The sequence below is a fragment of the Pteropus alecto genome, unplaced genomic scaffold (genome assembly GCF_000325575.1).
Source record: "Pteropus alecto unplaced genomic scaffold, ASM32557v1 scaffold94, whole genome shotgun sequence".
Lineage (NCBI taxonomy): Eukaryota > Metazoa > Chordata > Mammalia > Chiroptera > Pteropodidae > Pteropus > Pteropus alecto.
Genome location: NW_006437736.1, coordinates 4034424 through 4059182, shown reverse-complemented (window position 1 = coordinate 4059182; position 24759 = coordinate 4034424). Strand labels below are relative to the sequence as shown.

Genomic DNA, 24759 nt, shown 5'->3' with positions numbered 1-24759 from the left:
TTTCTGAGCCAGCGGAGTTCTCATCCCCCATTTAAAGTCCCCCAGTAGCTTCTTAGCGCACTTGGAATAAATATGAAGTTCTTACTATGGCCAGCAAGTCCCTACAAACTTGGGGCCCTTGCTAACTTCCTGCCCTCATTTCCTAATGCTCTCTCGCTTCCTCCTCCTCCACGCTGGCTCCTGGCTCTTCCCTACTCCCTTCTCAAATCTTACTTTGTATTTGCTCTAACATCACGTCCTCTGAGAGGCCTTCAGGGTCCCTATTACCTGAAACACCACCCCGCCCCTATCTCTCTCTCTCCCATTCCATGGCTTCATTTTCTTATGACAGTCTTTGCTCTCTGAAGTTATCTCACTTATTTGTTTTTGTCTGTCTCCACCACAGAATATAAGCTCCCTGAGAGCAAGGGACCTTGCCTGCCGTGTTCATCACTAAATCCTCAGAGCCTGGCAAAACAGTCAGCACTGAATCAACATTTGGTGGGCAGGGGAAGGAGTAAAAAGTAGGGGAAGGGTGGGACCGCCCCTTGGAGACAGGGCAGGGGCCCCTTCCTGGAACCCAGAGGCCCCTGGGGCAGGGCCTGAGGTGTTGCCATGGCAACCCACTGACCTGAGTTCTCCCCTGGAGAGGCCACAGCTACCAGCCTCCTGGGGCCCACACTTTCCACATGATCCTGTGTGTCACCACTGTGGGGAGCTCAGGGGCGAGAGAAAAGGGGGCTAAGAGAGAATGATCAAGAGGAAAGCACACCCTGGTGCCATGGGAGACAGAAGCAGGCTACGTTGGTGTGGTTCCACTGGTAATGACCAGGGCCCCAGGGAGGGGAGGGGAGATTGGGTGCACTCTGGCACCCCCAGAGGGACTGGGGCCTGGTCCTTGCTTGGTAGCTGTGAGGGTGGCATGTCAACTCTTTTATGTAGCATTTATAAAGCTGTGAGTTCCTAAAATAGGCCCCAGCACAGAGGCCTGAAAGACTGTTGGTAGAACGAGTATGAATAACTCCTATTAAAACTCGGTGACACTTTTATAAGTCAGGCAGTGTTTTCTTCAGGTATTGCATAAGTCAAGAACTCCCTGTTCTCATCCAGTTCCTCAGAAACAAAGCTCGTCGGTTCCTCCCCCACTGCTTAAAAATCACCACCGCTTCCCGGCTGCCTGCAGGCTCTTGGCCTGGCGGGATAGGCCCTAGCGATCCACTTCTAACGGATTCTCCCACCTGTCTCCCGCCACTCCGTGGGTCATGGGTCAGTGAACTCTTCGCCTTTCCCAAAACCTACTTTGTGCCTTTGTCCATGATGGTGACCTCCTTGTCCAAAATGCCCTTCCTTGCTCCTTGGTCTGGCAGATGCCGAATCCTTTAAGGGCCAGCGGAAATGCCACCGGCTGTAGGAAGCAGCCAGGCCAACTTGGAAGCTCCCTTTCAGGCACCTTATCTTAATAACGAATATACCCTGGTTACCTGCTGGCTTCTTGAGGCAGTGTGCTGCGGCGAGGCCGGCTTCGGAGGCAGACAGACCCGACCCAGCTCAGCCACTAAGCAGCTGGGGGACTTTGCCTAACCTCTCTGACTCTCAGTTTCCTGCTCACAGATCGGAGTTGCTTACGTCTCTGTTGCTGGGAGGAGGAGGCCTGTGAATCAGGGTGACTGGTTGTGATGGGGGCGGGGTGGAGGGACACTCAATAATGCCAGACCTCACCACTGCTGTCTGTTTCTGACACTGGGCTGCCAGCTCCTGGTGGATAGAGACCACGCTTTCACCATCTTTCCATGGCCCACAAAACCAGGCCTTCTAAGTACTTCACCTGTGTTATTTCAGTTACTCTTTGGGGAACCTGGACAGTAGGGTTTTAGGAAGGTTCAGGAGCCATCCCAGGGTCACACAGCCAGTAAGGGGCAGGGCTTGGATCTGAAGTCCAGTTCTAACTCCACGGCCGCACCCCTCTGGCTCGATCTGTCTTTTCCTTCCTCTCGTACTGTCTCCCCCTTGGTCATCCCACATCAGCCACTGGAGCTTCCTGCCATTTTTTAAACAGGTCACGCGGGATCCCTCCTCAGGGCTTCTGCCTTTGTGGTCCCCACTCTGAAGCTTTGAAGGCCTTGTTCCCTCAGTGCTCCCAGTCTCTGCTCCAACACTATCTTCTCAGAGGCTTCCTGGGGGAGGACCCCCCACCCCCCTACTTCATCACAGCCTCCACCACCAGCTCTGTGCCTCACACAGTTCCTAGCTCTTGGGTACTAAGCATTGAGCAAGACATACGGCATTGTTAAAACTTACATTTTTAAGGTGGGGGAAATAATAAGAATAATACATTAAAACAAAACAAAACAAAACAATATATTTTCAAGTCCTGGGACCCTAGTCCACCAGGGATAACATTGGCTTTTTGTTAAAAAGTATTTGTCCATCTCTTTTGTTGGAACTTTATATTGAAGGCACTTGATAATTATTTGCAAAATGAATGAGTGGATAGATAGATAATCTAAGAGAAAACAACTGGTCTGTTCGCAATATGAGGAGGCAGAAAGAAGCAACATAGGCCTTGGAGACTGAAGATCTGGGTTTAAATTCTGACTTCAGTCCTTCTAGCTGTGTGACTTTGCCCAGGCCACTGCCAACAAGCCACTGCCATGTTCTAAACCCCAGTTTCCTTATCTGTAAAGTGGGATGAATTTCAATCTCATGAGGTGGACCGTGGAGCTCAGATCAGGTTCCTCATCTCACTGTGCTCTGTAAACTTCAAGGATTACCTGGCTGTGGGTAACCATCGTAGTCAGCTGCTCCTGCCAGACCAATACGTGTTTATGAAACGCTGCTCCGAGCCTTGGACAGCCTTGGACGTGCCTCGTCCCTGATGCCGCAGCTACTTCCTGGTTATTCTTTGCTGCTGCAAAGGGAACCAAGCCTCCTAGAAAACCTGGTGACCACTTATGGCTCTGCTTAACCTCATTATATGAGCTTAAAACAGTCACTTCAAATTCGGGGCTTCAGATCTTCAATCTAAAGTCGGGGGACATGAAGAGCTGCCACTAAAGAGTGTGGGTAAAACTCCTTGTAAAGTGCAAATTCACAAGGCATTGTTATCAGCATCCTGCTACCTGCCCCTGATCCCGGAGGAGTCAGGTGAAGGGATGCTTCGCAGCCTAGGAGCCTACACTCACAGCCGTTGTTAAATCTTTTGGGGCACTTTGAGCAAGCTTGGTCGTTACTGAAAGGTCAGATGATCTTTATGGATCAGGAATGAGGCAGTTGGGAGCAGTAAGTTGCCCCAGTGTGCCCTGAGCTGTCCTCCTGTGTCTCAGAACCAATATCACAGCATCGATCACAGTCTGCCTTGGGTTAGGACTGTTGCTTCAAGCCTTAGTTTTCATTTCTGTAAACAGAACTATTAAAACATCCCACATAATATTGTTCTGGGGCTAAATTTAAATGACATACGTGAATATCCTTGTGTAGTACCTGGCACACAGTAGGAACTTAATGTTGTTTTTTGAAAAAAGCGAGGCATTCCACAACTCATGTTTGTTCTGCAGCATTTATAGGGCCAGACACAGTGCCAGCCGCCAGGTACAAGGTGGCAAACAAAAAGAACAGGTCCTTGCGCCCATGAGCTTGAGGATTAGCCCCTGCCTCACTTTCTGGATGACAGCTAGTGGGCAGAAGTCCATCTTATTCTTGTCTATGTCACTCACAGCTTCTTGTGTCTAGAAGGCACAAAGTAATTGTTGAACTTTGCTTTCTTTATTTAGAAAATAGCCTTTGATGTGTCATACTTTTTAGGAAATTCTATACATGTGTGGACATATCTATCTATATGCTGGGTATACTTTGATGTCATGTGTGGCAATAATATAACATTTATCGAGGCCAGATTATAGGAAGAACTTTATACTAGGCACAAGTGGAGAGGCAAAAGAAATAGAATAAAATGGACTCCATTCTTAAGATGTTTAAGACCTAAACCGAAGAGCCTGTTGTGTATGACAAAGAAATATTTAGCAAAAGTTGTAATACGCGAGTAGAGGGTTTTCAAAAGTTCTAATGCAAGGGAGACTGTGATCAATGCTATAATATTGGTACTGTGTTCTGGGGACACAGTTCATGCTTGGAGGGAGCACTGATTATGACCTGAGTTTGAATGCCGGTCCTGCTCTTACCAGCTGGGTGACTTAGTCAAGTCACCTAAACTTTATGAGGTTTAGTTTTCTTATCTCTAAAATGTGCATATTAATAGCGCCTACCTCATAGGGTTGTTTAGTATGATGGTGTATATAATGCATTTGCATAATGCCTGGCCAACAATGGCTCAATATATGGTGGCCTTTGTTATTATTAAATCACATATTCTACAAATAAATAAGAGAGATGAATACAGTGTGTTATAAAAACTTCAATATGCATGTCATTCTGGTTGCATAATTATTGATCTTTGCAAGACCAAAATTCCATTGTTTATAGTTTTAAAGTATATGAAACTTACTTCAGAGGACCTAATAGGGGGCTTCCAATCGTGTGGAGCAACCTGAGTTATGGGACATGAGGTGCAGATACCCCATCCATGCACTGTGGAATGCAAGGTCTTGAATGCTCTGAGAACTCCATGTGTCCAGAACAGCAGAGGTGATGGTTCTGCCATTCTTGGCACTGTTCACACCACCATCTGGAACTTCTGAGAGTTCATCCTGGGTGTTCCATGCTCAAAGGGACATTGATTAACTAGAAGACAGCCAGAAACAAGTGAATTGGATGGCAGAGAATTGGGAAAAATTTCTTCCAAGAAAGAACTGAAACGAAGGGGATACTTTGACCAGAAAAATGGAGACACGATGCCTGTCTTCCTCTATTTGTCATGTGCAGGAGAGACCACACTGATTCCGTGTTGCCCTAGTAAGTAGAGCGGGGAGCAGAGTGGCGACAGGCATAGACTATGGGTCAGAGAGACCGAGCGGGTGCAATGGGAAGGGGTAAGGGTTCTTTGGTGCGATTTCTTCTCTTTTTTTAATTGCACTTCCAACCCTCTCTCCCTCCTTATAACCTTGCTTTCATCTCTCTATAGCCCTGGGCAGTGTGGGAAGAGGCTCGGCCATCAGAGAGTTATTTGACTTGACCTCTTTTGGGCAGTTCTCTTGGTGTTTAGGCCAGTCCTCTCCGGAATGTTGCCAAGAGTTCTTCAGAGAGAGTCCCATCAATCACTGGGGATTCTCACCTGCAGGAATAGACCCTTTTGAGGACTCCAGTTTTAAGAGGCCTGATCCTGACACAGGCAAATGAGTGAGCGAGAGTTTCTCTTAGTTCCCTATTTCCGCTGAAGGGGCTGGCGGTGATACGTGTGTGGCTGTGTGTATCCACACACATGTGAGAGTACATAGGTGTGAATACTTAGCTAGGAAGGCCAGGGGCGAGCCTGGAATGACAGAAATTGCTTCGAGTGGTATGGTTTGGTGGAGAAAGAGGCAGTGAATTTCAGTAGATACCATCCAAAATCACTCATGGCTGTTGCCAAGGGAAAATGCGCCAGGATTGAAGGGATTAGAAGATCTAAGTGGAGACATTCTGGCATCCTAGAAAGCCCTTCAAAGAATTCTGGAGATTTGTATTCAGATGTGTTTTGGGATATGACGTGATGACAAACGCCCACCTTGTGCCATCACAGCTCTGAAAATATTCTAAGTCATTTGTTTCTAGGTTGTGCATTTGATATCTGGAAGGGGTGGCGTCTCAGTGTTTTGAATTTCTCTGCTGCTCAGTGTTTCCTCAGAAATACCAGATTTCCATATACTCTTAACAAGCTGGCTCCTGTTCCCTTGGATATCCATCCCCCTACTTCCCCACCCCACGTCTCCCGACTTATTTACAATGTTGGAAGCAGCTTTTAAAAGAGCAGTTTGTTGGAACATAAAATATAAAACAAAACGCAACATTTCTCCCTGCCGTCAGAGTTTGCTTTCTCCCCTCTCTGCATAGTTTATTCGCCAACATGGATTCTTTTTACAATATGTTACCAAGGCGTTAACTAATGATCTTTCCCTTGGCTCTTTGAATTATGAGGAGTCACGTTACTTCATCTCTCTAAGCTTCATTTGCTTTTTAGGAAAAATGGAGATTAAAATCTTCAATTCCGAGAGATTCAGTTCCGAGAGATAACATGTGTAAAGGGCCTGGCGTGTTAAATAGGTGTCCAATAAACGCTAGTTGCCATGTTATAATGACAGCAGCGTGCAAAAGCACGCAACCATAGCCGTCGTCAGTTCTGCTGTAACTCCACGTTGGCATTCCTAAAACTCACCGTTCTGCAAAACTGCACAATAAAAACCACGGAGTTTACTGGAAGAATAAGGGGCACAACACTCAAAACCTTTGTCAGTGACACATTAAAATATAAAGAGCCCAATAAGAACGATAGCACAGTTTTGCACGTTAAATGGCTACGAGATACACAAATACAGTAAATATGACCCTTCACGTTGGAAGAGACTGAAGTTCGCTTTTGGAAGTGAATGTCAGAAGGGCTGCCGCTTGAGAGTTACTGTGAAGTGGAGGGACATGAGTTATCTGGGCAGGTGTGGCTCTTAACACACATGGTAGACGTTTGAGGTGTGAGCGTGTGTGAAGTTTGCATATTCCTTTGAGGCTCAGTTCAGCTACGAGTGGTTTTCTGCTTTCACCTCAAGTTTCTTACAGAAGAAACCAAGCATAAGCAAACACAAAGTTTTCTCTGTGCTCAAATGTTCCCTAACATAATACTTGCATTGGAACACATTCTTATCTTCAGAACAAGCATTAGGGCAGAAATGACTGTACTTAGCTGACGATGTTGAATGAATGGATGAATAAATGAATGGTGGATGGTCTGGGCAGCAGTCCCCAACCTTTTTGGCATCAGGGACCCGCGCTCCTATGAGAATCTAATGCCTGATGATCTGAAGTGGGGCTGAGGCAGGGATGCTAGCGCTGGGGAGCGTCTGCAGATACAGATGAAGCTTTGCTCGCTTGTCGGCCGCTCACCTCCTGCAGTGCAGCCCAGCTCCTAACTGGGAACAGTATTGGTCCGTGTCCTAGGGGTTGTGGACCCCTGGTCTGGGGGATGGAATAAGCATTATGCTATGTTGTGGAAAGTAAATTTACAGCCTTCAGAGTTAGATTTTTAAAACCAGAGTCTTTTGTATTTTAAAAGTACTACATAGCTATTCTGGAGTTGTGGGTATCTCCTGCAGCAGCTTTTGGTCTGTGCTTGGAAGAGCCCCTTCAGGGTCACTGGGCAAAGGGAGGTGAGCTGCGAGGTCCCCTGCCCCTCTCCTCCACTGCAGACAGAGAACACAGGGCTTTATCTGCTTTTCTCTTCGTATTTGTTTGAATGAAGGGTTCTGCTGCTGATTTCAAAGTCTGCAAACCATGTCCAGTGATCCACTTGACCAAATTACGTCTTACAAACTACTTCTTAGGGGCGTATCTTCTTTTTGAAGAGAGATAATCCTCAGTCGATACTATTAGACAATGAATACTCCAGAATTAGTAGAATTTGACCAAGAAATACTCAAGCAGCGCTTTGAATTACCATTTCACCTCCAAACTACCCAGCAAAGGGTGCACGTGGACCTTGTAAAATTCATTTCCAGTCGGGGCCACACTGAGATGAAAGTCGATGGACATTTAAATCTAATGTGTTTATGGTGTTCCGTCTCTTCACAAACATAGCAATTCTGCAATTTTGTGATTTCCTTTCTTTTTTTTAGAGAGCTGGATTGAAAGATGTCTCAACGAAAGTGAAAACAAACGTTATTCCAGCCACACATCTCTGGGGAATGTTTCTAATGATGAAAGTAAGTGCTTGAAACTCATTCTTCCTTGACATCCTAGACACAGCCAGTGTCCTGATGGGAGATCTAGCACTTCTAGAATGCTAGTCCGGGGCAAGTCACCTGGACCAGAGACTCTTGAGGCATTTATGAAGTACCCCAAGCCATCCCGTACTAGTCTGCAATGGGGAGTACAACGCAGTCAGGTGGATGTGGAAACCGAGGCCACTGCAAAAGCTTGCTGTGTACACGATCATATTGTCTGAGTCCCCAGAGACACTGTTACAGTGATGCTCCAGCTGGGCAAACGTGGACCCTGAATGGGAAAGGCCATTATGTGATTTTAAAGTAGTGTGTCATGGGATTGTTGTTTTCGAGTCACTAAGGTCCTGGCTATTGGAAAGTAAAAATTTCTCCTGGATCTTGGACTGGAAAATTAGAGTTCACGGAAGGATGTAAACTGCTGTGTTGACACCCTCCTTGGGTGATGTCAGACTGGGGCTTCTAGGTGCCTTATGTTAAAGAGCAGAAGACTAACTTGGGACTTATATTTGCCCCTAAGAACTGTAAAAGGAGGGAGGCTTGTTATAAATGTCATTTCCAGCAGGGACAGAGTGTCTTTCTCCTTTGCTTGGTAAAATGCATCTCCTTAGTTCAGTTTTCTCAAAGTGTGAGCTAAGGACACTCCCTCTGTAATCCCCAAGGCTGTTTGACACGCTGAACGCTTCCTTCCAGCATCCCTCCTGTCATTCTGTCATCCCTTTTGCTTTATTTCATAAAACTAATATAAACTGAACAGAAAGTACATAAAGCGTAAGTGAATGGTTTGATGAATATCTTTTTAGATACATATTTTGTATCCACCTGTGTAATCACCACCCAGAAATTTCTAGCACCTCGAGAGGCTCCCTTATGCCTCTTCCCTGTTAGTAGCAACTGTCCTGACTTTTAACACTGTAGTTTGGTTCTGCTTGTTTGTGAAACGTATAAATGGACTCATAGACTCTCTATTCTTTTGTATGTAGCTTTTTTCACTCACCATGATGTCTGTGAGATTCATCCATGCTCTTGTATGTAGCATTTCTTTCTTTTTCATTGGTATGTAGTATTTCTCTGTATGCATATACCACAGTTTACATGTCCATTTAAACGCTGTTGGATTTTTAAACTGTTCCAAGTTTTTGACTGCTTCTTAAGCATCTCTGAGCATTTTTTTCAGTTTTATTGTGGTAAAATATACATAACGTAACATTTACGCCGTTCGCCATTTTAAATATACAGTTCAGTAGTATTAAGTGCACTCACTTTGTTGTGCAACCAACACCGCCATCCATGTCTAGCACTTTTTTCATCTTTCGAAACTGAAACTCAGTACCCACTAAACAATGACTCCCCATTCCCTTTCCCTTCAGTCCCTGGCAACTACTACTATGAATCTGACTACTCTAAGTATCTTATACAAGTGAATCACACAGTATTTGTCCTTATGCGACTGGCTCATTCTACTTAGCCTATCTTCAAGGTTTATCCATGTTGTAGCATGCGTCAGAATTTCCTTTCTTTTTAAGGCTGACTGACATTCCATTATGTGCATGTACCACATTTTGTTTATCCATTCATCCATTTATAGACATTTGGGTTCTTTCTACCTTTTGGCTATCCTGAAGACTGTTGCTATGAATCTGGGTGTACGAATATCTTTTCAAGTTCTTGCTTTTGAATATTTTGGGTATATACCCAGAGGTAGAATTGCCAGATCATATAGTAATTCTATGTTTACTATTTTGAGGAACTGCCATGCTGTTTTGCATACCGGCTGCACCACTTTACATTTCCACCAGAAATGCAATTTCTCCACATCCTTGCCTATACTTGTTATTTTCTGTTTTCTTGATAATAGCCATCTAATGAGTGTAAAGTGATAGTTCATGGTTTTGATTTGTAGTTCCCTAATGATTAGTGATATTGAGCTTCTTCCCATGTGCTTACTGATCATTTGCATATCTTTTTTGGAGAAGGATCTATTCAAGTTTTTGCTCATTTTTTTAACCAAAGTGTTTATTTTTTGTTGTCATTGAATTGTAGTTCTTTATATATTCCGCATATTAACCTCTTATCAGACATATGTTTTGCAAATATTTTCTTACATTCCTTGGGTTGCCTTTCACTGTTATTGTGCCTTTGATACACAGCAGTTTTTAATTTTGATGTAGTCCATTTTATCTATACTTCTTTTGTTGCCTGTGCTTCTGGTGTCATGTCCAAGAAATCATTGCCAAATTCAAAATTATGAACATTTTCCTCTGTTTTCTTTCAAGAGTTTTATAGTTTTATCTTTTGCGTTTAAATCTTTGTTATTTTTTTTGAGTTAATTTACATATAGGGTAAAGCAAGGGTCCAAATTCATTCTTTTGCATGTGGATACCCATTTTTCCCAACTCCATTTATTGAAAAGACTATCCTTTTCCTATTGAAAGGTCTTGATACTCTTGTCAAAAATCATTTGACCATATATGCGAGAGTTTATTTCTGGGCTCTCTATTCTATTCTGTTGGTCTATATATCTATCTTTATGCCAGTACCAAACTACTTTGATTACTGTACAGCTTTGTATTAAGTTTTGAAATCAGGAAATATAAGATCTTCAACATTTTTTTTTTTTTCAAGATCGTTTTGGCTATTCAGTCAGGGTCCTTGAGATTCATTATGAGTTTTAGGATGGATTTTTCTACTTCTGCAAAAAAAAATGTTGTTAGAATTTTGATGGGGATTGCATTGAATATGTAGATCACTTTGGGTAGTACTGACATCTTAAAAATATTAATTTTTCAAATCCATGAACATAGGATGTCTTTTTATTTAATAGTGTCTTCTTTAATTTCTTTCAGCATTTTATAGTTTTCAACATACAAGTCTTTTGCTTCCTTGGTTAAGGTTATTCCTAAGTATTGTCTTTTCTTTTTATGTTACTGTAAGTAGAATTGTTTTCTTAATTTCTTTTTTGGATTGTCCATTGTTAGTATAGAGAAATACAGCTGATTTTTGTGTGTTGATTTGTACCCTGCAACTTTGCTGAATTTGTTTATTAGTTCCAACAGGTCTTTTGTGTGTGTATAAATAATCTCGTTATCCAATTGCTCTGACTAGGTCTCCCAGTACTATGCTGAATAGAAGTGGTAATAGCGAGCATCCTTTTCCTTAATGATCTGTAAGAGTTGTTTTTATATTCTGAATAGGAGATGTTTATCAGATAAAAGTATTGCAAATATCTTTTCTCTGTGGTCCGCCTTTTCATTCTCTTAGTGGGATCTTTTGACAAACAGAGGTTCTTAATTTTAACAAAGTCCAGTTTATCAATGTTTTTCTTTTATAGTTAGTGCTTTTTGTGTGCTATTCAGAAATCTTTATCTACCTCAACGTCATAAAGATATTTTTCATGTTATTATCTAGAAGTTTTATTATTTTATCTTTTACCTGTATATCAGCAGTCCATCTGGAATTTTTGTATATGGTGTGAAGGAGGAGTCAGAATTGTGTTTTTATTTTTAATTTTTGACCAATAGAGCACTTTCTGTTGAAAATAATATTTTTTTACCCACTGGTCCTAAATCAGGAGATCATAAACGTGGATCTATGCCTTGACCTTTATTCAAAACCATTGGTCTGCTTGTCTTTTTTTGGGTTATGCTCACTGGTGGCATAAAACCTCTTCTTCTTCAAGATCGTTTTGGTTAATTTAAGTTCTTAACATTTTCATACAGATATTAGAATCAGCTTGTCAGTTTCCACATGCACAAAACACTTGCTAAGATTTTGACTTGGGATCACATTGACTGTACAATAAATCTGGGAGGAACTGACATCCTACCAACATCAGATTTCCAATCTATGTATGTGACATTAGACCACCCTGTATTAAATGGCCTTTAATTTCTCTCAGCCACGTTTGTAGGTTTCAGTGTAGAGATTTTATTAGATTTATTTTCATTAGATTTATTTCTAGGTAATTGATGTTTTTCAGTGCTTTTGTAAGTAGTCTTATTTAAATTTTTTTAATTGCTAGTTGCTAGTATAAGAAATGCAATTGATTTTTTAGATAATGGTTTCATGTCCAGCCTCTTTGCTAAATTTACGTATTAATTATGAATTTGCCTTTTTAATAATTTTCTATAAACATAATCATGTCACCTGAAAATGATGATAGTTGTCCATCTTCTTTCATAGTCTTTATATTTTTATTTCTTTTCTGTGCTTCAGTGCACTGGCTGGGACCTTTAGTCCAACGTTGGATTGAAGTGGTGATAGCAGGATATCCTTGTCTTGTTCTTGACCTACAGGTGGAAAGCATTTAATGTTTCACCATTGAGTATGATATTTGATGTGGATTTTTTTGTAGATACACATGACCAAATCCCTGGTTTGCTGAGAGATTTTTCTTGAAGGAGTGTATAACTTTATCAAATGTTTTTTTCTACATTTAGCGAAATGATCATGTTTTTCTCCTTTATTCTGTTAATGTTGTGAATTACATTGATTGAATTTTGAATGTTAAATCAATCTTGCATTTCTGGAATAAAGTGCACTTGTTCAGAAGTATCATCCTTTTTAAAAAATATATTTCTAGGTTTGATTGACTACTATTTTGTTAAGAATTTTGGTACCTATGTTCATGAGATTTGATCGGCTTATGATTTCCCTTTCTGACAATGCTCTTGTCAGGTTTTGGTGCCACAATTATACAGGCTTCATAAAAAAGAGGTGAGGAGCTTCTTTTTCATTTCTTCTGAAGAGTTTGTAAAAAATTGGCATTATTTACTTCTTAATTATTTGGAAGAATTCCACACTGAAGTCCTCTGGGTTTGGAGTTTTCCCTGAGGAAAAGTTTTTAATGATGGATTCAATTTTAAAAATAGCAATAGGATTATTCATTTTTTCTATTTCTTGTTTTTTTTCTTTGAGCAAATTGTTATTTTTAAGAAATTTATTTCATCTAAATTTTGAAATTCATTTACATGACATTATTTAAACTTTATTTTTATTGCTTTTTGACATTTTTAACATCTATAGTGATATTCTCCTTTCATTTCTGATATTGGCGATTTATGTTTTCTCTGTTTTTCTTTTCAGCCTTGCCAGAATTTATTGATTTTATTAGTCTTTTCAAAGGTCCAACTTTTGACTTTGTTATTTTTCTCAATTTATATCTTCTTTCTATTTTCTTTATTTCTGCTCTTATCTATATTGTTTCCTTCCACTTTGAGTTTAATTCTTTGTCTTTTATAGCTTTTGAGATATACACTTAGGTCATTGATTATCAACCTTTTCTGAGATAGGCATTTAAAGTTATGAATCTTTCTCTAAGCACTGCTTAACTTTATCCCATAATTTTTCTAACATCATACTTTCATTATCATTCGGTTAAACTTATTTTCTAATATCTATTGTGGTTTCTTCTTTCACTCCTGGTTTATTTAGAAATCAATTGCTTAATTTTCAAACATTTTGTTATTTCTCAGTTATCTTTCTATTATTGATTTCTAATGTAATTTCACCGTGGTCAGATAACAGAGTCCGTATGATTTTAATATTTGGAATGGCTGAGACTTGCCAAGCAGGTAAAAATGCCTTCCCAGAGTAATTTGAGAGACATCAAAGTTTCATCTGCTGAAAAAGACTTCTCCTCCTGGCCTGAGGGAGGGATGGGCATTAGCATTGGGGGTCCTTATTAAAAGAAAATGGAATTAGGGAATAATCAGCTTATTATCAGTCTAGAATCAAAGACTATGAGATTTTTATAGATCATCTTGGTCCACTTTCCTATTTTACAAATGAAGAAACTGAGACTCAAAGCAGGGAAATTATTTGCTCACAATCATATTCATAGGTTGTGCTAGAATCCGAATGGTTACCCAGAGCTTCCGATTTCTGTCATGTGCTTTCCCCGCTATGTCTCTCTTACTAACCCAGAAAAGGCTAATTTAATTGGTTAACTAGAGCTTCAGTGAGCACAAGGAAATAGGACATGGGATATTGTAATGGAATACAGTTTGGAAGAAAACCATGGACCTGCGAGGTCAAATTCTAAATGCCCGACAAGTGGAAGCCTGAACGAGAGTGGATGGGTTACTTACCATCCGTCGGGTCTCATAAATTCTCATTTCCAATCTGAACAAATTGCATTTTCTACCTGGCAGATGTCAGTAGGTTTTTAACGTTTCTGTTGGTAGAATCGCCAACAAAGAGAAGCCTGTGACTATAAAGCAGTGTCAGGTCCATGACTGATTGGAGCGTCTTATCCAGAGAGGAAAGCTCAGCCGTGTGAATCGAACAGAACTGTACAGGTAGAACAGAAATTCCTCCCACAGTTGGGCCCAGAAGGTTCCCTGAGCACTTACTGTATACAAGAGTGTGGAAAGGGTATACCAGGAAGGAAAGAGCAGGGAGCCAAAATTAAAATATATTCCTCATCAGACAGCACGCGGGGCATAATTACAGCCACTGTTTCCTTTAATCTCCTAAGAGGGAGGTATTTTTTGTCCTCATTATACGAATGAGGAAAGAGATTCAGAGGTTCTGGGACCTACTCAGTGTCATACCAATAAGTGATAGAGTTAAAACTTAAGCTTAGAACTGTCTGATTTTACAGCTGGCTCTCTTTCTACTCCATCAACAACAGTCTCTTCTCTGGGTCCCTGCTCTTAAGGAATTTTCAGTCTAGAAGGGAAGCTAAGGCTGATGCTTGAATGTTAATAACACAAGGCCATGTGTGATCAGTTCCATTTGAATGATGCGAGGTGTTCGACCTTCCCACACCAAGCGTGCTTCCTGGACTCCAGCACAACCTCGCTGGAAGATTGTTAGAAATGCAGACTCTGAGGCCCACTGAAACATACTCTGCATTTTAACAAGACCCCCAGGTGATTAGAATGCATGCTAAAGTTTGGGAGGGGTCACAAGTTTGGAAGGTGACTAGGGAAGGCATCTTGGAGGAGGTGGCATTTGCGTTGGGCCTCAGAGGATCCATGTGTTTCCTCTAAGTGGTGTTGGTAGAGGGTCGGGAGGCAGAAAGCCACCAGGCAGACTTTGAGCTTGGAGAGTTTTCCAGATTGGCTTGAGCAGAGAGGCGGAAGAACCATGGAAAACAGGGCCGGGAAGGGAAATTTGGGCCATATTGTTGAGGGACTTGAATTCCAAACAGGGGTTTTTGAATTTGATAGGTAAGGTGCTCCCAAAGAGGAGCCAGGTAGAGTAGTGACAAATCTAAGTGGCGTTGTCAGAAGGTTAATGTGAAGGTTCTCTGCGGGTGGATTAGAGCCAGGAGGACACTTTGGGTGCTTCCTCCTAGTCCAGGCGAGGTGACGAGGCTATCATGCAGGGCAGTGTTTGTGGGATGGAAAGAATTGGAGAGACTGGGGCGATAAGATGGGACCAATAGGCAAGAACCCGCTGGGATTCCTTGAGATTCCTGTTGGGAAACAGGACAAGCTAGATGTAACCCAGATGTGCCCAAGTCTTCCAGCCTTAATATGTTTTATTAATATGTTTCCTCAAATGACATCGGCCTCTATCTTGTATCCTAGGCCAGAGTCCAGAATCTTCTCGTTATCTGCAACAATTGTATGTGCGCGTGCGCGTGTGTGTGTGTGTGTGAGTGTATGTGTGTATGTGCGTGTGTGGGGGGGGGTTGGATGTGTGGGAAGGGGGTTCTGTGTCTCCTGAGATAGTCTGTATCGTGTCCCATTCTCTCTACTCTTTGACACTTCCTAACAACTGCCATTGTCCTCCTGTCCTGCCTGCCTCACGCAGAATGGAGCCTTCTTCCTTTACCCTCCCCAACCCTTCACCAGCCCATCATGGCTATTCCTGCCTGGCGGTGACAGAAGATACTTATAGCACAGAGAAGGGGAAGTTGGAATTCAGTGGCACGATGGCATAGAACTGGGGTCACAACTTAATGTGACTCATCATTATCCTATTAAAATCTCATTGCATTTCAACGCTGTATACGTGAAAGTTCTATATTTCTCTTGCTCTACTTGGCTCGCTCAGCATGTCAGTTTATTATACAGTTTGGGGTCTTGTAACTTCATTAGAAAGGGTTCCAGAGAAGGGGAAATGTGGTTAAACTGTTTCATATTCCCATTGCACTGTAGACAGAAGCTCTCCACCCCCCGACCCCGCAACCTCCCCTAGCACAAAGGTGTGCATAGGGCTCCTGGAGCAAGGACAGTGACTCACACTGGGAAGTCCGGGGGGAGTTCCGCAGAGAATCCTCTCCTGATGGCTTTAAAAACTGGATTGTCCTCGATGGGTGTCTGCTACAGTTTTAGTCCTGCCTAGGACCCGAGGGCAAGACTGTTGGCTGGCGGATGAGGCCCAGTGCTTAGTTATGATTTAAGACAACCACCCGACTCCTCCCCTTCCTCAGCCGTCACAGCTGCCTTTTCTGCCCCCTGACTGTCTCCCTGTCCTCTCCTCTTGTGGAGAATGAGGCAGTCCCTCCTCTGTGCCTGGAGCACACTACCAGGGCCCCTCTGCATCTCCACTCAGTCCTCCCCGGGCCATGCCTCCCTGAGGGGCAGGGAGCACGTCTTATTGACAGTGTCTCACTAGTGCTTAATGCAGTCGGGCCTGGTACAAAGTAGGCGCTCAGCGTTATAGAATATTAGGAAAGCAAAATACTGCAAAGCCATGCCAGAACATGAGTATTTGTATTTTGCTTCCAGTTTTTGGCACTTCAGGACCACTTAACTATTTAAATAGATTCTTCTTTCAGATGTCGCCTCCCCAGTCTGTCCTGTTTGTTTGAATTTAATCAAGGTATTTTAGAATAGATAATACATTCATATGGTCCAAAAATCAGAATGCTTTATAGGTACTCATTGAGAAGCCTTGGTTCCCCCACCCTCGTCTTCCCACCTCCGCTCCCTAGTGGTGAGCACTTTCATTCATTTATTGTGTTTTCTTCCAGTATTTTCTTTCTTTATGCGAATTAAAAATTCAAATATATGGTTTTTTTCTTACACCAAAAAATATGCACTTTGTGCTGTGACTTGTTCTTTTCACTTAATAACGACCCCTGGGGTGTTCTACAACAGTAAGAACATAGCAGAGAGCATCCTCATTCTTTTCTTGTTTTTAATCTTCTTCACAGCTGCGTAGTATTCCACTGTGAGCATGCATCTCGATTCTGTTAACCATCTGAACGCTGGGATGTCGCTAAATTTTTGCTATTCTAGACAAGCTGCAACGAACAGCCTTGTATGTGGTCATTTCCTGTGAGTCCAGGTGTAGCTGTAGGACGTGCAACTGCTGGATAAAGGGCATGTGGCATTATCAGCAGATTCTCCCAGATGACCTCCCATATGGGGAGGCACCATTTTGCACTCCCCCTGCAAGGTGTAAGGGCACCTGTTTCCCACAACTACGCAGCAGTGTTGCGTGGTCCCGGTTTGGACTTCTGCCGATCTGATAAGTGAGAAATGGTATTTTCGTGCAATTTCCATCCTCACTGATTGAGATTAATCATCTTTTCCCATTTCAGGAATATTTGTATTTTTTTCCATCAACTGTGTGTCATGTGCTTTGCCTGTTTTTTCTCCTGGTTCTCGTTCTTTTTCCTCCTGGTTTTATTGGAGCGCTTTCTCTGATGGGGAGATGAGACCGTCGTCTATGCTATGGCTGCAGTTTTCCCAAGTGGGTCATTATCTTATGGCCTGTGTACCCACCATATAGAAGCTTTGGGTTTTTTTTTTTATGTAGTAAAATTTATCAGCATTTTCTCCTACGGCTTTGGGTTTTGTATCAAAGTTAGGAAGGTTATGAAGGAATTCACCCGGAGGGGGTGAAAGGAAGCAGGTGTAGGGCCCCCTCAGGCAAAGCTGCCAACATTGCAGTTTTGTTTGCGATGTAGCCCTGTTCCCACGGGGAAAAGGTTTTGCTGCCAGGGGCTGATGCCCACTGCCAAAGGCCTGGGGCCAGGCACCCTGATCCTGGGCTGGTGCCCTTTGCAGGGGCCGGGGAGGAGGTAGATGAAGGGAAATGAAATGTTTGGCAGCTCCCCGTTCTCAACAGGTGAGGTCTGTCCAGGTGCAGCCAGGTTAGCATAATGAAAGGAAATGGAATTAAAACTTTAAAGTGAAACTGGAGACTTGCATAAACTTGAACCTTTTCTGGGATTTGAAAAGAAGTAATTAATTTAGAAACTTTCTCCCTCAATATTAAGCTCTGCCACACTGGCTCCGGGCAGGAAATATTCTAGAATAGGTCCCCAAATATTGTGAATCCAGTCAGCATAGAGGCAGAAAAGAAGTGATTAGGCAGATAATATGTTCTCTAAAATCTTTAGTCCACTCCTCCAGGTTTGAAGAGAAAAGTTTATAAATGTTTGGGTTTGGGGAGGTTTGCATGTCAACTAGCCTGGGTTCCTCTCCTGACTCTACTACTGACTATGTGACCTCAGACGAATCATTTCATTTCTTTGAGCCTCAATTTCTTCCTCTGTAAAAGGGGCTAGTACTAATAATTAGGACTAACACTAATTAAGCATTAAGAATACATCAAGCACCATATCTGATGTTTCATATGCATTCAGTCATTCACTATCTCAGGCAGCTGTGAAAATTACATGCAATAACCTAAAGATCTTTGCACAATGCCTGACATATGACGAGTCCTCCATAAATGCCCCTGGGAGTATTGCTATGGTCTGTGCGCACTGAAATCAGGCGGGTAGGTTCAGCATTTGATTGTGGTGTTATCTTAGCCATTCGTTCATTGAACCAATACTCTGCGAGCCCCTACCACATGCGGGTGCTGGAGACACAAGGGTGAGCATGGTCTGTGCCCTATGACATGGCTTAAAAACAAGCAAGGTAGACACACTGGTCAGCGAGCAGAGACCACACCCTGTGACCAGGACTTTGTTAGGAGCTAGCAAAGGTGCTGTGAGAACACAGGGGAGGTGTGAATACCCAGTTATTCACTGGGTAGGACAGGGGTCCAGGCCCACTGTCCCTTCAGAGGAGTGACAGCTATTATAGTTATAGGGAGCACTTGGATAGCGTGCACTTTGTACCAGGAGTGGTTCGGTTAATCCTCACAGTGTGTGCTTGCTACTGTTATTCCCCTAATTTGTGGATAAGGAAACCAAGGCACCAAAAGGTTATTCGAGGTCACACAGCTAGCAAGTGGTAGAGCCAGAATTTGAGCCTGGAAATTTGGACCCAGAGTTTATATTGGGAGATGGAAGGGAAGAGAGGGGAGCAGAGTTGCTCACCACTGGCAATTGGACTGAGATTCCGCTGGGAACCGTAACTGCAAAGTAGGAGCAGAACAGCGTGCGTGGAGAAGACCAGGCGCCAGGCAGCGTCGTGGCGGGGGGTTTAAGCAGACCGCCCTCGCTGGCTTTGGTAGGACGCGCAGAGTGGGTATTGAGGGTGGTTGGCCCAGCGTGTACTATGAATGGCTCCTGGAGTCTTGCTGGCCCAACATTCTGCCTTAAGGATGAATCTTGTTTGGTTTGAGGCATTTCTGCCTGTTAAAATGAAAAGGCCCTTGGCAGGACCAATTCCTTAAGTCTCTATCAACTCTGGCGATTTCAATCTACCTCAAAGGTGATCTGTCCTCTTTGCTTAGATGGCTCCTGCTGCTCCTTGAGATCCCAAGGCTTGGCTCACATCCCACATTTGGTGTTGCCATAGCACCATGAACCTGCCACTCACAGTTCTAGCCCAGAACTTACATTTTACTTGCTGATAATTTGAGCTCAAGAGAGCAGAGACCACGACTCTGTTTTTTCTCACTCTTTAGCCTCTGGCATAGGGCTAAAACATAGTCACCACTCCAAAAATATTCGATGAATGAGTCAATGAGTAACCAGCATTTCAGGTGACTTAGGACTGAGAGCCATCAGATATGGGGGTCAGGTCTGAGTGTGATTCACACATCCTTTGGGGGAAAGAGGCTGGGCATTCAGATCCTGGGCACGACATCACCAGTGGCCTAAAAAGGGGCCTACAAGAGGTGGAAGGCACCTGTCTGATGACTGAGCCGGAGGGTCCGTGTCGGCACTGGGATAGACCAGCTCTCGTCTTGTCTAAATATGGCAATAGCTGCCATATGTCAGGTACTGAGTGAAGTCCAGTCTCCACTCCCTGGCTCCGAGACCAGCTCTCGTCTTGTCTAAATATGGCAATAGCCACCATATGTCAAGTACTGAAGTCCAGTCTCCACTCCCTGGCTCCATGGCCTCATGCGTGTCGTTCAGACTTGCCAAAGCTCTGTGTGTTTTGTTTTTGTTTTTGTTTTTTAATAAAATAGGGATATACAATGTCTTCAGAGCACCGTCGGGAGGAATACAATGAGATAGCATGGCTAAGTGATGCCCAGTGCCTGGCTCACGGACTTGGCAGTTTTAAAATGCTTCTAGTTTTTAACATATATTATCATATTTTATCTTCAAACCACCCTTGTGATATGTTATGATTCTTTTAGATAAGGGCCCTCAGGCTTGGATGAGTTAAGTGACTGCCCAGGCTCCCACACAGAGTTAGGCGCAAAGCTGGGATTCAAACCCAGGTCTGCCTCCCCTCACAGCCCGTTCTCTTTCCGTTCACTGGTATCAGAAATGGGCCGTAACAAAGTTCAGTTGGGAAAAACAATCCGACATACTAGAGACAGGTATCACCCGAGCTGGAGACGCCGATGGAATCCTGGAGAGAAACTTTCTGGCTACAGCCAAGTGGACCAGTCGTGTTGTCCCCTGAGCCCCAGGCTCCTTCCTCACGCAGTTCCTCCCGCCACTTCCTCCCCTGGAGCACCTCTCAAAGTCTGACCTGTCCTTGGAAACGTGAATGAGACAGGTTACAAGCCAGGCTGTGCTGTGTGGCCCCACTTGTTTTATCAGGGGTCTGTGTGTATGCTTGCGTGTGAAACAGAACACTGCATGCAAACAGATGAGGTAAATAGGATAAAAAGTTAACAATTGTTCTTTCCACTGAAAGGGTCTTGGATTTCTACTGATTTCTATTTTCTCTATTTTTTCCAAATCAAAAAAAAAAAAAAATGCACATGTATTACTTTTGCAAACAGAAAACGAGGTTATTTTTAAAACCCCTGACCATCTCGTCAAGGCCAGCTTAAGTGCCACCTCCTGTCTGGAGCTATGATGTCCCCTGGTGTGTGCCTTGCAGGGTCCCAGCAATGCAGTTGTCTTTGCCCCTGTAAATCATCCGGAGCAGAGAGGCCGCCCCGCTTGCCTGCTTCCTGCGGCAGGTCCCGGAGAGCAGAATTGCCCCGCGGCCTCCACGCCCGCCAGGGCAGCCCCAGGCAGCCTTCACCACGCAGCTCCTGCAACTGAGTTTCTTGAGCTCTTAGCCTCTGCGTTAAGTTCATTTCTCTTAATCCTCCCAAACACCTTTCAAGGTAGCCGTCATTATTATCCTCAGTTTAAGGACAAGAAACTGTCTTGAAGCTTAGGCAGGATTGCCAGGTTGTCAAACAGCGCCCTCCAGCACCTTCGCTCCACTCACGGCACCCAATGAGGACCTGTGTGGCAGCTACCTTGCTTCTGGGAAGGTGACATGATCTTTCAGGTCTCTTGCCTTCTCTACCCTACCCCCCAACCCCCAGCTTTGTCCCATCTTCCCTGCCATCCGGTTCCCATGTCAGGTCAGCTCATTTATGGCTTCTTCCAGAAGCCTTCTCTGACAGGCCCTGCTTTTTCATGCAGCTTGGGTCGGCTGGCTCTTCTATGCCCACCCGTGTCTCAGTATTTATCACTTCTCATTGAACTTGGCCTCTCTCATCTCTGTTTTTCTCTTTACCCAATCAGATTCAAGGACAAGCATTTATTATTATTTTTTTTAATCCCCAGTGTCTAGCTGGCACAAATTGGGTATTCAATGAATATTTATTGAATTAATATGATCCTTACAATAGCTCTATAAAATGACCATTTTACAAAAGAAGAAAAATGAAGCCACGAGTTGCTCAGGAATGGCCAGTAAGTTTTTGAATTGATTCTGGAACGTAGGTCTTTGACATCTAGTCCAGGTTGGCTAAAATGCTAAAATTTAAAGAAGCAGGAGGAAAAAGAAAAACAACCCAGCCAGTTCTAGGGGGAAGAGAAATGTTAATCATGTTCCTGCATAAGCTAGGCAGAGGTATATTAAGGTTGTTTATATACTTTTCCTCGTTTTTTATTTTATTTTTTTTAATCATACATTTTAAGATACTTTTCTTTCTTTTCGATTATTTCCTTAGTATAATTTCTAGGAGTTGCGGTCTGGAGCCAAAGGACTGGATATTTTAGATGGCTCTCAAGATTATTGCCAGTTGCTTACTGCAAATATTCTACCAGTTAACACTACCTTTGGAGAAGTATGAGACTGTCAATTTTACCATTTATGCACCAGCATTGGCGGTGGGGGGGGTGGTATCATTATTTAAAATTTTTGTTACTTTCAGAGATGTAGTTGTGCCTCATTATTTTCTTTCAAGTTCTTTGTGAATAACTGAGCTTGAGTATTTCTTCATGTCTGTTTACCTGCATTCTTGTAAGATGTGTGTGTTCATGCTCCTTATTGTGCTATTTAATTTTTTTTAAAGATTGTTAAAGACATTTGTGGAAAGCAGGCTCTTCCATTTAGGTGCCATTTGGAAGGTCCAGGTAGGAGGGAAAATGAAGATGACTAAGATACCACCCCTGCCTTCTTCAGTAGGTACTTCCTAAGTAGGGTACCCAAGTCAGTGAGATGCATATGTACGGAAATAATGATCCAGGTGGCTAAACTGGTTCAACCGAGAGACAAGTAATGGGATGTAGAAGAACAGTAAAGATCAGTGATTCCTGACTTGGATAGTATCAGGGAAGGCTTCAAAGAGGTGGTGTCATTTATTCTAGGCTGGAAAGGATGAGAAACCTTTAGAAGAAACTCTGGGTTGACAGAGCAGGATAAACAGGTATCATGCTTATGCTGTATTGGGATATTTTGCCCCTGAGAACATTTGCTGTGAGTGTTTTATCAATTAGGGTGGTTTTGCTGGTGGGGAAATGAATACCCAATAAAAAGAAGTTTTTATTAACTACGAAAAATTTATTTGCTCACAAAACAAAGAGGCAGTTCTTTTTAGGGTTGATTAATCAGAGGCGCAACCTGACATTCAGAACCCCCGTTTGTCTCCCTTTTCCTCTCTGCCTACCTCGGCTTTACCTCTGTCCTCAGGCTGCTCTTTTCCGAGTTGAAAATTTGCCACCTCACTTCAGTTATCATGTCCTCTCAGCCATGTTCAAAAGCAGGCCAGGCCAGAGTCTCTCCATCCCTCCTTCCCTCCCTCCGTCCCTCCCTCCCTCAAACAACAGACATTTATTTTTTCAATTTTGGAGGCCAGAAGTTCAAAATCATGGCCCCCATTTCTTTTCATTAGGGGAAAATAACTTTCCCAGAAGACCTCAGAGAGCTGCTTCTTCAGTGTGATAGGCCGGCACCACATCATGTATACCCTATCTGATCCATCAGTGGCTAGAGCACATAAAATTGCCGTGATTTAAACATCATTCACTTCTCTAGGATTTGTGAGGGGATCACCTCCCTGAACACGTGGTCCTCTCTAAATTGGGCTTCTGTTAATGAGGAAGAGGGTATAGGTACATGTAGTCGTTGAATAAGCAACAACAGTATCCGCCACCGTGTTTATGAGTAGACATTTTAATCCGAATTATCTCAATATTGATAAATTTTCATCAAGAAAATATTTTCTGAACTCAACTTTATTAAGCTAATTTATTGTAAATCGTTTTTTAATACAGGATATTTCACTTTCTTCCATTTTCATTTTTATTTTACTTAGATTATCTTCATAGGTACAAATTCTTTTCCATATAAATTTTACATCACAGATTTATTTCATCGATTGTTTACATTCTTATTAAATTTTGTTGATTATGTTTGTAGGTTTTGACATTATTAATTTGGGGAGGACTATTATATGTACCAGTCTTCTTGGATCAAATTCTGTGGATCAAGAAATTTTATTCGTATTGACTGTTTTTATCAAAAATCCTCATTAGGAATTGGATGAGACTAATTACAATGTATTTTTCAGTTTATGCATGATAAAATGGTGAGCACTTCTTAGGTATGTAAAGATTCATCTGTTTTTTAGAGCACTATATTGCAGAGGTCAATAAACTAAAACCCCACAGATCAAATCTGGCCTGATGCCTCTTTTTGTAGGGTTGTAAAGCGAAACATGACTTTTATAGTTGAATATTTGTCACCTATTTGATGATAGGAAATGTAAACTGTGAATCCCAGTTAAGAAAAATGTTGCCCGCTACCGCAAAATAATTTCATTTTCATTAATAGACCTGTATTACCAAAATTGTACTCAAATTACTATTATTATATTTTGAATTTTGTCTTTAAAATTTTGTGAATTTGGTGGGGTTTTTTAACACAAATATTATATAATATTATAGATTTTGCCTCTTGGCTCCAAAACCCAAAAATACGTACTGTCTGGCCCTTTACAGTAAAGTTTGCCAACTCCTGCTCTATTGCATTGCTGACCTGATTCTTTTGAACACTTAAAGTCTCCCTACTCCACACTAACTGGTCCACTGGCGTTACAAGGAACAAATGGGGAGTGAGGTCAGTATGTTCTTTGTGTCAAAATTATAGAGTCAAATACCCACCTTCAGATGGGAAAATAGCAAGTTGGGTGAGTCCAGCCATGCTGTCGTGAAGAGAGAGAGCTCTGCAAGCTGTAACATATTATGTCAAATGAAAACACAAATTGATGTAAGTTTTCTGTAAAAGTACATCCCACCCCTTTTTTTTGGTATTAAAGTATAAATCTAACATGTTGGAAAAGCCAAAACATCATCGCTCTCAGAGTATCCGCATTTGAGGGACACGTAGTGTTTTGAAACTTGGGAGAGCTGGAAGGCGTTTTCCTT

At 42.6% G+C, this 24759-nt stretch overlaps 1 protein-coding gene across 1 annotated transcript in view; it reads left to right on the top strand.

Moving 5' to 3' along the window:
* The first annotated feature begins 730 nt into the window (after positions 1-730).
* The window catches only part of RFX4 (regulatory factor X4), a 120881-nt gene continuing 96852 nt past the window's right edge, over positions 731-24759 (top strand). Inside the window, 2 exon segments of the mRNA XM_006914517.1 lie at positions 731-800; positions 7734-7820. Of these exon segments, the coding sequence (XP_006914579.1) occupies positions 731-800; positions 7734-7820 (157 nt within the window).